Source organism: Gymnoscopelus braueri (assembly GCF_963280865.1).
Source record: "Gymnoscopelus braueri genome assembly, chromosome: 5".
Lineage (NCBI taxonomy): Eukaryota > Metazoa > Chordata > Actinopteri > Myctophiformes > Myctophidae > Gymnoscopelus > Gymnoscopelus braueri.
Genome location: NC_137606.1, coordinates 23,724,665 through 23,735,363, shown reverse-complemented (window position 1 = coordinate 23,735,363; position 10,699 = coordinate 23,724,665). Strand labels below are relative to the sequence as shown.

At 43.8% G+C, this 10,699-nt stretch overlaps 1 protein-coding gene across 1 annotated transcript in view; it reads left to right on the top strand.

Moving 5' to 3' along the window:
• Nucleotides 1–1,275: 1,275 nt before the first annotated feature.
• mtus2b (microtubule associated tumor suppressor candidate 2b) overlaps nt 1,276–10,699 on the top strand; it is a gene marked incomplete at its 5' end in the record, with an annotated part of 29,927 nt that continues 20,503 nt past the window's right edge. The window contains 4 exons of the mRNA XM_080429131.1: nt 1,276–3,186; nt 3,387–3,579; nt 4,192–4,317; nt 5,246–5,449. Of these exons, the coding sequence (XP_080285257.1) occupies nt 1,276–3,186; nt 3,387–3,579; nt 4,192–4,317; nt 5,246–5,449 (2,434 nt within the window). The remainder of the gene's footprint in view (nt 3,187–3,386; nt 3,580–4,191; nt 4,318–5,245; nt 5,450–10,699) is intronic.

Here is a 10,699-nt window from a genome sequence, read left to right as displayed (position 1 = left end):
CTTGTATCTCTATATTTCATCTTTTTCTGTTTTTTTGCCGATCTACAAGCCCACAACTTGTACATCGCTACTATAATGACATGCCCAAACATTGCTCCAAATAGTTAGGAGGGATAAATGCAGAGGACAAATTTCAGAGACAGTGACAATGATACCCCAAAGGAGTGGGGTCTATCTATGATTTTAAATTATTGTGTAGTGACAATAAAGGCATTGTCATGATGATCTGTCTCCTTGTGTTATTATCTCCGCCAGGCCGGAACAGCTAACATGTATTAATTGTCCACCGTGTTAACCTGTGTGTACTATTGTCTATTTATTCTCTCTTGGGTTTTTTGTTCCTTGCCAGTTTGTCGAGATTGTGTCACCTGTGTTTGTTCTTTGCCCTTTGTTTCCTTGCATAGATCTCCCAGTATTCCTAGTGCTTTATCCCCTAGTGTTTTCTTTGTTGTTTATTTTATAAATAAACTCCTTGCTTTCATACCGCCCTGCCTCTGCTTCACTGTTCTGCACCCGGGTCCTAGTCCTGACTGTTCTATCAATGTGCAAAGCTTTGTCAATGCATATTTTATCTGTCAAGTGCCAAAATATAAAAAGGAATGTTTTCTTCTGTCAATGCACAAGGTGAAGTTTGATTGGCTTATATTAAAAATACAATACGTAGGCTTATATTTAACACCACAGTGCAGAAGACGCGTGTGTGTGTGTGTGTGTGTGTGTACAGTATGCTTATTGTACATTAGGCTGTATGACTTAAACATTCTTCCTGATAATGGCAACGTTTTGGTGATTCTGTCTAAGCTTTTGTTTTTGTCCACTTATCTGTTAAAAAACAATGTTTGACTGACTTTAATCTTTGAAACTAAAGGTCAGGTCAAGAAATGATGCAGCAAGCTTGTTTTTTTATTGGTGGCTGACAGATATTGGCAATTGATTGTATATGGAATAGAAACGATTCAAACTTATATTATGGTTTCCAGATTTAACTGATATATAAATATACACTATGTGTGCGTGCGCGTGTGCGTGTGTGTGTGTTTTGTAATGTATTAATTGTTTTTTTCAACTCTGTACAGGATAAGGGCCTTAGATGTCCTGGCGAAACAACATCAGCGTGACATCATGTTCTACCCTCTGACTGTCTGAACACAGGAGGGACGTGACCATCATGTCAGGCTCACACTGTGCCACTCAGACAAGTGACAGGCCCTGAAGAGAGACAGACCTTGTAAGCTGATGCGATGGATGGATGGTTGATTGTGAGCTGTGTGTAAAATGAGTGAGCATGGAGAGCCCATTGTCCCAGGGGAGCTGAGGAACAACAACCAGCATGACCGTGTGACATCCGATGGGGACGCCAACGCCAACGACATCCAGACAGGGGAAGGCAGCAGGACGGGAGACACCGGCACCAGTCTGTATGGGTTACGGAGTCAAACGGCGGAACAGGACAAGGTCATCATCTGGGGCACAGACTCCCAGTGCGACGACCCGGAGCTGGCTGAGTTTGAAATGCTGGAGTGTCAGGAGCTGGAGGCGTACCTGGTGGTGGAGGGAGAGGATTACGTCGGGCTTGGAGAACGGAAGGAGCTTCATGGTCGGCCGGTATCACACAGCGGGGACGCAGCGGAACCAGCGACGGACAAAACCAACAAAGAGGGGAGGAGGGCCATTCAGTGTGGTACCGGTGACCGGGAGACCAATGCCTCTCATGTCTCTGAGAGCAGAGGAGGTGCTGGATGTGTGACCAAGACAGAGTGTGGTTCTGAGAATGACGTCTTTGTGACCTGTCTGTCCACCTTGTCCAGTCTAGGGGGAAGCTTGGCCAGTGCCTTGGACACTGCGGGCCAGACACATACAACGGATTCCTGGCACATGGTATCCAGTCCTTACCGGACGATCTCAGAAGACCTGACACTGGCCTCTCAGTCCTGCACTGTCTCGGAGAGAAGCGAGGTCCTTCAGAGGGCTGAGCGTCATTCATTCCCCTCTGCAATAAGCACAATACGGAGGAAAGATGTCGATGTGAATCGCAATTCAACGTCTCCCTCCGAGGAGGCCATTTTAGAAGCACAAGTGACCAAAGCAGTTCCTCAAAATATGGCGCACATCGAGGATGTTGTTGGCGAGCACAACGGAAACCTTAACCAGACATATAAACTGGGAAATGCTACTGTGGTAGAGGGAAACGGATGTCATGGTCGACGAGGCAGCTATGGGAGCACTACTCAAGACTGTTGTACTGAACGCAAAGACTCTGCAACAAAGTCACAGGAAGAAAGCAGCAAAAAGATTGATAAAAGCACCCAAGCAAATGAGACCCCTGACAAAAACCATAATCTACCTAGAACAGACACAAAGGCAACACAATCGTCAATTGAATCCAAAGCCATAAAGAAGCAAGGTTCATTTGATAGAAGTTTCAATAAACAAAACTCCTTTGACAAGACCTTGAAGAAACAGCCCTCCTTTGAGAGTTCTTTAAAGAAGCCATGCTCTTTTGAAAACTCTGTCAACAGACAGGGCTCTTTTGAGAACTCGCAGCAGCGTTCTAGAAATTCAAGCCTGGAGCGGAGGAAGCCATGGGGAAGTCCTAGTCGACGACCAGCTACACCCGCATCCCCCAAAACCACATGTTCCCCTAACAAGAGGCCCCCTGTTTCTCCAGCCAAGGCTCAGGGCACCAGCACACCCAGCTTGGAGTGTAGTGACCCCTCCCAGAGAGGAATCAGTGGAGTCAAGCTGCTCAGTAAAGTGAGCAGTAGCATTCCGAAACCTGTTGCTCCCCAACAGAAAGAAACTGAGACTCGGAGGTCCTCTCCCCCACAGAAGCCGAAAAATGTTCGTCCAAAAATCATCACCTATGTTCGGAAGAGTCCTCAGACCAGGGGCCATGTCACAGAAGCCCCACATGAGGCCTCTGCTCTCCCACTTAAACTGTCCTCTTACCCCAGTCCCCCAGCTCATAAAGAACCAAACGTTGGACCTCAGCTCAAAGCCCCTCCTGTGCTCTGTTCCTCCAACCTGCTGTTTGACAAATATCGCCAAGAGATGCAGAAGACGGGTTACTACCCAGCAGGCATATCTGTGACTGGCACGAAGGTCGCACACAGCACTGTCCCTAATAAAAGTAGTGAGAAATCTGACAGCTTTCAAGGAGAACAGTCTGAGAAATATCTACAGGAGGTAAGAAAACTAGTGATGATTTTGTGGATTATCATAACGTCATGTAATTTAAGTATGTATTACTTACCTATGCCATTTTGTGTCAGTTTCCCTCATTAGACAGCCAAAGGCTTTTCACAGTGTCATTAGTTTATAGTTTAATTCCTGACAGATAATACATGTTGCAGTGATCATTTGTGATATGCGCTGCTCTTCAACAGCACCCTCCTCAAGATGCAGGCGGTCACTTTCGCTCCTCCAGAGCCCTCAGGCCTCAGCTGGGGCTGGGGGCTGTCAACAGGCAGCCTTCAACCAAGTCTAGGGTACATCAGACGGGTCAAAGGGCAACGATGGCCCTCAGCCAGTCTGGCCAGGCAGCTGGAGCATCCACCCATGGCTACCAGGACCTGACAGGTGAGACGGCTGTCCATTGTCTGAATGGCCATGGTCTGAACATTTCAACTCCCAATTAATCCAAAGACCATTCCACATGTTGTTTGAGTGAGATGAGGAAAAAGAAAGTTATCTGGGGATAATTAATTAGATTATTTAACCTTGTCCTACGGCTATGCGTCATTAGCTGTTTTGCTAAAAAAAAAACATGATTTTCCTTTTCTACTACACAGTAAAATCCGGAGAGTTAAATGATCTCTTTAATGGATTTTACGGCGTGTACTGGAGACACGAGAATGATGAGAGCTTATTCTTCCATGCTGTACTCTCATGTCATTACCACCAAGCCAGTGTTTTCTGAATGAATGGCCGATATATTATGGGTAAAGTGTTTGTGTAAGCGCTCATTTCCCTGCTTGCTGTACCAAGAGTAGATATACCCAAATTATTTCCAGTCACAGCTTTGTATTTGGCCTGATTCTTGACACCTACTGTACTATATGTCCGAGTTAACCCTGTGCATTTGTCATCAATAACTTGGTTGTTCAGGTCATTATTGTCCAGGTTCTATTTACAGCACTGAGCACTCCAGTTGTGAACATAAAGTTCAGTTAACTTTGCACATGAAAACAGGCATATTGTATCTGAAAGTGGTCTCACCTGGTTCTCTGTCCATTGCGTGCACGCCTGATATGACGGCGTCCTCCTCGCCTCCTGCTCCTCCTGCTCCTCCTGCTCTGTTCGTCAAGAACAGCTCTGGTCTGTGGACTCTCTCTGGTCTCTGGTTGCAACGCTTTCATCTACGTTGGTGCCTCTCTAAGCGACAAGTTCCTTTAAGAATAGGGACAGGGTCCAACAATGTCTTTGTATAGCTTGTATTCCAAGTAAATGCTCCCCTCGCTCGCATTCCACTCTGTCCAACTGTCCAACTGTGTCTCCGTTTGAATCTCACCCCCGGCTTCAAAGTCTCAGTAATTTTGGCAGTTCTCACGATGTCATACAGGCCTGCCCATGTGACCTGCTTTAATAGCAATGCCAAATTAATCAACCGGACAGCAATATGAATAACTCAGCTGTGACACAGGCCCTATAGTAACATGCCCTGTCAGGCCCATTGTATTGTAAATTTCATATTTTCTACAAAAACAGCAGTAAGTAATAATCTAACTGTTGGTTAGACATTTTGTTTCAGTTGTATGTCTTTAATGTTACTCCTTTTTACTGTGATGGACATCTGACATCACTTCACCTGACTTCACCTGAATTGTCATCGTGAACTTGAATCGCTCAGTTCCTCACTTTCTTTATCAGACCAGATTTGAAATATTTTTCTTTCTTAGATGCCTGTTCCGTATATTCCTCCCCAAGATGAAAGAAATAAGCATCATTTATATCAGACAGCAAAATCACTCAAAGTGTTTTAAATAGTTTCTCATCAGAGAGAGCACAAATGATGTAAATGATTTGACATTGTCTCTGTAAACTACCCTGAAGCTATCATGGAATCAAAAACCACAGTCTTTACCTTAGTTAACTTTAATTGGTATCCAAACTGGGGGGGGTGTGTCAAAGTGGAGGTCAGATGGATGAACTTTAAAGATCAGTAGCATTATGTTAATTGGACATAATCAGCAATGTCAGAGCGGGTTTATCTCACTTGCTGCGTTTTCTCATATATCTTCAGCAGATCACAGGCGGCCGGGGTCAGAGCCTACCCCCAAGGCCCCCCTGATCAAACCGGGCCAGTCTGGACTTCGACCTCCAGGCTTCACTGCCCTGCCACCTGCCCGTCTGGCTGCCTTCGGTTTTGTCCGCAGTGCCAGCGTCTCGTCTGTGTCCAGCAACCAGTCCAACGACAGCACCCATAGTGACCCCTGCCGACCCTCTCAGTGTGAGTAACACATCGTCCCTTTACATAATGTTTAGACTAGATGGTCTTTATTCATGTGTTTCTTTCCCAGCAAAAGGAAAGCAACGATATAAAAGAACCTTGAAGATAATCCACAGAATATTTATCTCCTTGCAGAAACAAATATTTCTTAATATTAATATTTAGGTTACTTCTGTCTTCTAACTCAATGACCTCTATAGTAAAGAATCACATTTAACTAGAAAAAGTGCTCCTCCGAGCACAGGTCTCCGCCAGGTCAGGTAGGTTATTGTGGCCTCCTGGTGACGCTATAATAGGCCAATGTTTAAAGGGTGCCATTTGTTCTTAGGCCTTGCACGGCAATCGGACACTGCATTCATGGTTTGAGGCATTTTGTGTGCAAAAAAAAGTTTTGCTAAATTAGACCTGCTGGTGGCGCTATAACAGGCCAATGTAAAAAATGCAGGGCAAAGGTTTTTCCTCGACCTCTAGGGAGTGCGCATACAAAGTTTTACACAGATCGGTGCAGTGATAGGTAAAAATATGAATCGGCCTGTTATAGCACCACCATGAGGCTGATTTGAACATTTTCAAGTGGCATTTCTTCCTCGGCATAGTGGAAATATGCGTGCAAAATTTCACGGAAATTGCATGCTGTGTTCATGATTTGAGGCATTTTGTTGAAAACAAAGCACTCCTGCAAACTTTGGAAGCCATTTTTAGCCAATCAGGATGGAATATGAAAAATCTGAAAGACCCGTTTCGTTTAATGACTATAGAGATACTGTGTACCGATTTGCGAGATTTTTGAACAAAATCTGTAGGAGTACTGTCAAAAAATATGTTTTGCACAAATCGGCCTCCTGGTGGCGCTATAAAAGGCCCATGTGAAAAATTTAGGGCAGAAGTTCGGAATTGGCATCCAGGGAGTGTGTGTGCACAGTTTCGCTGCGATCAAGCCAACGGTGCCAGAGATTAGCTGGTCACAGACGGACGGACGGACGGACGGACGGACGGATAGACAAACGGACGGAGGGTAAAACATACTCTCTCGCCATGCCTTTCGGCCTGGCGGAGACAATAATATATGTGTGAGTACATTGCATAATATACTGTGCATGTACGGTATCAGTATCCCCTGACTGACTACTGCAGCATGCAATCTCAATCAAATCCAGTTGCTCAGCTTTAATTTTCCTCGCCTCCTGCGGTCATCATTTAAAGAAATCACTGCCAGTCAAATTATACTGAAAAGCTGATATGTCAGTTTGTATCTCTGCATGCACAAACTGCATGAAGGACCTGTTACAGGACCTCAAGCTGTTTTGGGTCAATAATCTTTAATACACAGTACACACAGTTGTCACCTAGAGGACACTTAAACCCTCTGTGTAAGACAACCCCCTGTGAGACAGATTTGTTGGCTCGTGGATGTCATTTGGAGCGTCTAACGCAGGCTGTGATACACTTGGCTCGTACCTCCTGACATTTTTAGCAGCTCACGCCATGCCATTAATGTCTCACAGCTTTGATTGGTTGCATTGAGTGTGAAATGCCCAGAGCCACGAGCCATGTCTTATGCAGTATAAACTAGGCTTTAATGTCTGTTCTGTCACTTAGGGGGAAATGATTTATCGGAAAATAAACTGTGTAGTCCATTAAAAGGTTATAATTTAAGTAACATTAAAATCATTTAAAGGTTCATAACTACCATAGCTCATTGTAGATAAACTAAGCATTATATCTGTGCCTCAAACCTGACTGGAGCGGTTAGTTTTTCCAGCCCTTCAATTAGTCTTGCACACTGCTGTTCCACTGCAGGTACAGTACAATAAGTGCTGATTCAAGCCAGCTATGTCTGCCTGAAAAATGCTGACATGTTATGGAAAAATGTCCTCTACCTGCTCCCTTTGTCTATTTCTACAGTAGCTGTGTTCATTCTGAGAATGAGCCACATGGTCAAAAAGATGGAACCAGAGACATGTGGCCATGTTGAATCACTCTTTGTAGTAAACCCAGTACCATTGTGTTTTAGTGGACCATGGTCATATTTTTTTATTGTATTTATGTATTAATTATATATATTTAGATATTTATATTATTTTTATATATCAATGAATCAGTAAGAAAAAATGTTAATGATTTTTCTAACGAAAATAGCAGATCTAACTTTTTTAAACATTAATAATGGTGCTTCCCTGTCTTCTATGGTGCTTCCTATGGTGCTTCCCTGTCTTCTATGGCAAGGGTTCCCAAACATTTCAGGCCGCGACCCCCAAAAAGAATCATATTTGAACTGGGGACCCCCCACTCTGACAAGCACTTTGAATTGTAGGCATTACATTTAGTTTGACTCGGGTCCACAGATAAATCCTATATTAAAATCGCCTAGTGGGTGGACTTCCTGTTTATCCGTTCGCTTTCACCTTCTTCTACCACACCAGCAGTGCAATTGCTTCCACACTATGCACAATAATGCATGCCATGGGAAATCCACTACACTACATTTCATAGTGGGCGTAGGGCTGCCCTATTGGACTTCACCATCCATGTATGCTACTGTATTTAAATTTTTCATTTCCCCCCCCCAAATAGTTCATTTTATTATAATTTGTTTTTAAATAATCAATTAAATCTATTAATTCAATTAAAGGTTCTATGACATTCATTTTCACTTTTTTTATGTTTTTATGTTTTTTTGGGGGGTTTTATGACCTCAATTACACCCAAAAAATCTGAACTTTGAACATTCAGTGGATTTTCTGTGGTCTGGGGTTTTCTGAATAATTAGGCTGAAAAGTAATCTGAGCTTGGCCCTTCGGCAGTGAGGTCACAGACGTTTAATCCCGCCCACTCTCCTCCTCGCCCCTCCCCTCCCCTATCCTTACCTTTGGGGGGGGGGGGCGGAGCAGAGGCGATGATTGACAGGCAAAATCCCTCACCAGCGACACCCGCAGGCAAATATTTCTTTTTTCATTGCAGTTGAAAAGGCTTTAGAAATGTGAGAGAAAAACACCATGGATCAATGGAGTGGAATTTTTTGTTAAAACTTTCTATACAAGTTTGAAGGACCATGACAAAGACTTTTAATGTGTGGTAAAACTGAACGTCATGAAACCTTTAACTGCTGCACCCCTCGTTGAGTGTCAGACTTCTCGTCAAGTGACACCACACTTGTTCCTTGCTGTAGACAGCTGGGAGTCTTTCACTGATAGCCAGTAGCCACTCTTACTCTCTTCTTTTGACCCAGACAGACTGCGAGCCTTGCTCCATTCAGCAGCTACAGTATGTCCACTATCCCCTGACATGGAGGTTGTCCAACTGAAAAAAAGAAAAGGAAACGGCTGTTGTCTCATGCAGGGCGTGTGTCCCCATCCTCAGCCTCTGTAGACACTTGTATTTCTCTGTCTCTCTTTCTCTATTTATAATCTGTGCTCAATGAAACAGCGGTATGTGTGAAAAACAGAAGCCAGGGGTGTGGCAAGACAAGATCATCTGTCTGCGTGCGCTCACACCAGAAGACAACTTCTCCCTCAAGGATATGAGACAGTTATTACAGTCATAATAGTCTGCTGGATCTTCTCCTCCATCCTGTCGCCATAGTTCAGCCAGATAATGGTCTCTTAATTTACCTCCAGTCAAAGCTTCATGAACAAAGACAGCTTTAGTTTTTCGCTCAAATGTACACTTTACTTGGTTATTTTGTACCTTTTCTAACACTGGTCATTCAGAAAGTAGCCTCCACCAGGGATGAAGACCTGTTTTTATGTAAGTGTTTCGCTATTGCTTTGTGTTGTGCTACATTTGATATGGATGGATTCTGTGGTGTTATGTATGCTTAATGTACAGTCACATCCTGAGTGTGAATTTTCAGTTAAATTGACACTTGGGATTTTACATTGCAGAAACATTTAAAACTAGAAAAAGTGCTCCTCGGAGCACAGGTCTCCGCCAGGTCAGGTACGTTATTCTGGCCTCCTGGTGGCGCTATAATAGGCCAATGTGAAAAGGGTGCCAACCGTGCCATTTATTCTTGCATTGACACTGCATTCATGATTTGAGGCATTTTGTTCCAAAAATGTGTTTTGCTAAATTAGACCTGCTGGTGGCGCTATAACAGGCTAATGTGAGAAGGGTGGCATTTCTTCCTCAGCTTAGTGGGAATGTGCGTGTGAAATTTCACGGAAATCGCAAGCTGTGTGTACACTTTGAGGCATTTTGTTCAAAACGGACCAATCCTGCAAACTTTGGAAGCCAACCTTAGGCAATGAGGATAATAATTGGACAGATCCGTGTTGATCACATGACTATAGTGATACTGTGTACTGATTTGCATGACGTTTGGATAACATTTGTAGGAGTAATATAAAAAATCACACCCTGTGTGAAGTGGGCGGTGTCTTGCTAGCTAATCACAATACTGAATGGAATCAACCAATCATGTACAAAAGATAAATACATTTATTGAAACACTCTTTATGATGGACGAAACCATAACTTGAAAAAAACAAATCTTTGGTTTTTTTCAAGTTATGGTTTCTTATATAGGGCTATGCACATGTGTCATGTGACACTGGCCAATCACAGTCCTGAATAGATTGTGATTGGCCAATCACGGTGCAGGATAATTGTACAAATTTCCAAACCTCACTTATAGGGGCGGTTTCACAGCGCAGGATATTTGTACATTTTTCCAAACCTCACTTATAGGGGCGGTTTCACCGCCCAAAAAATGGGTTTTGCACAAATCGGCCTCCTGGTGGCGCTTTAACAGGCCCATGTGAAAGATTTGGGGCAGAAGTTCTGAATTGGCATCCAGGGAGTGTGTGTGCACAGTTTCGGAGCGACCGGGCCAACGGTGCCGGAGATTAGCTGGTGACAGACGGACACACACACACACACACACACACACACACTGACGGACGGACAGGGGGTAAAACATACTCTCTCGCCATGCCTTCGGCCTGGCGGAGACAATAACATACATTCTAAATGTAATGGACTTTTTTTTAAATTATATAGTACAGCATATACTTGTCTACCAGACATCGAATAAAGAAATGAGATTACAGTAGAAAGCTGAAGGCATATAGTGGTATTTATTTGACTGTAGTAGGGCTAACTGTGAACACAAACTATGGCTTGGAATGTCAGACACATGATGTCGCCCAGACATCAAAATGCCTGTAGCACAGACAACATGTAGACAACTGGCAGGTTGGTAGCTGTATCCCAATTCCCTTCAGCCAGCGCGGCTCCATTGGTATGCTG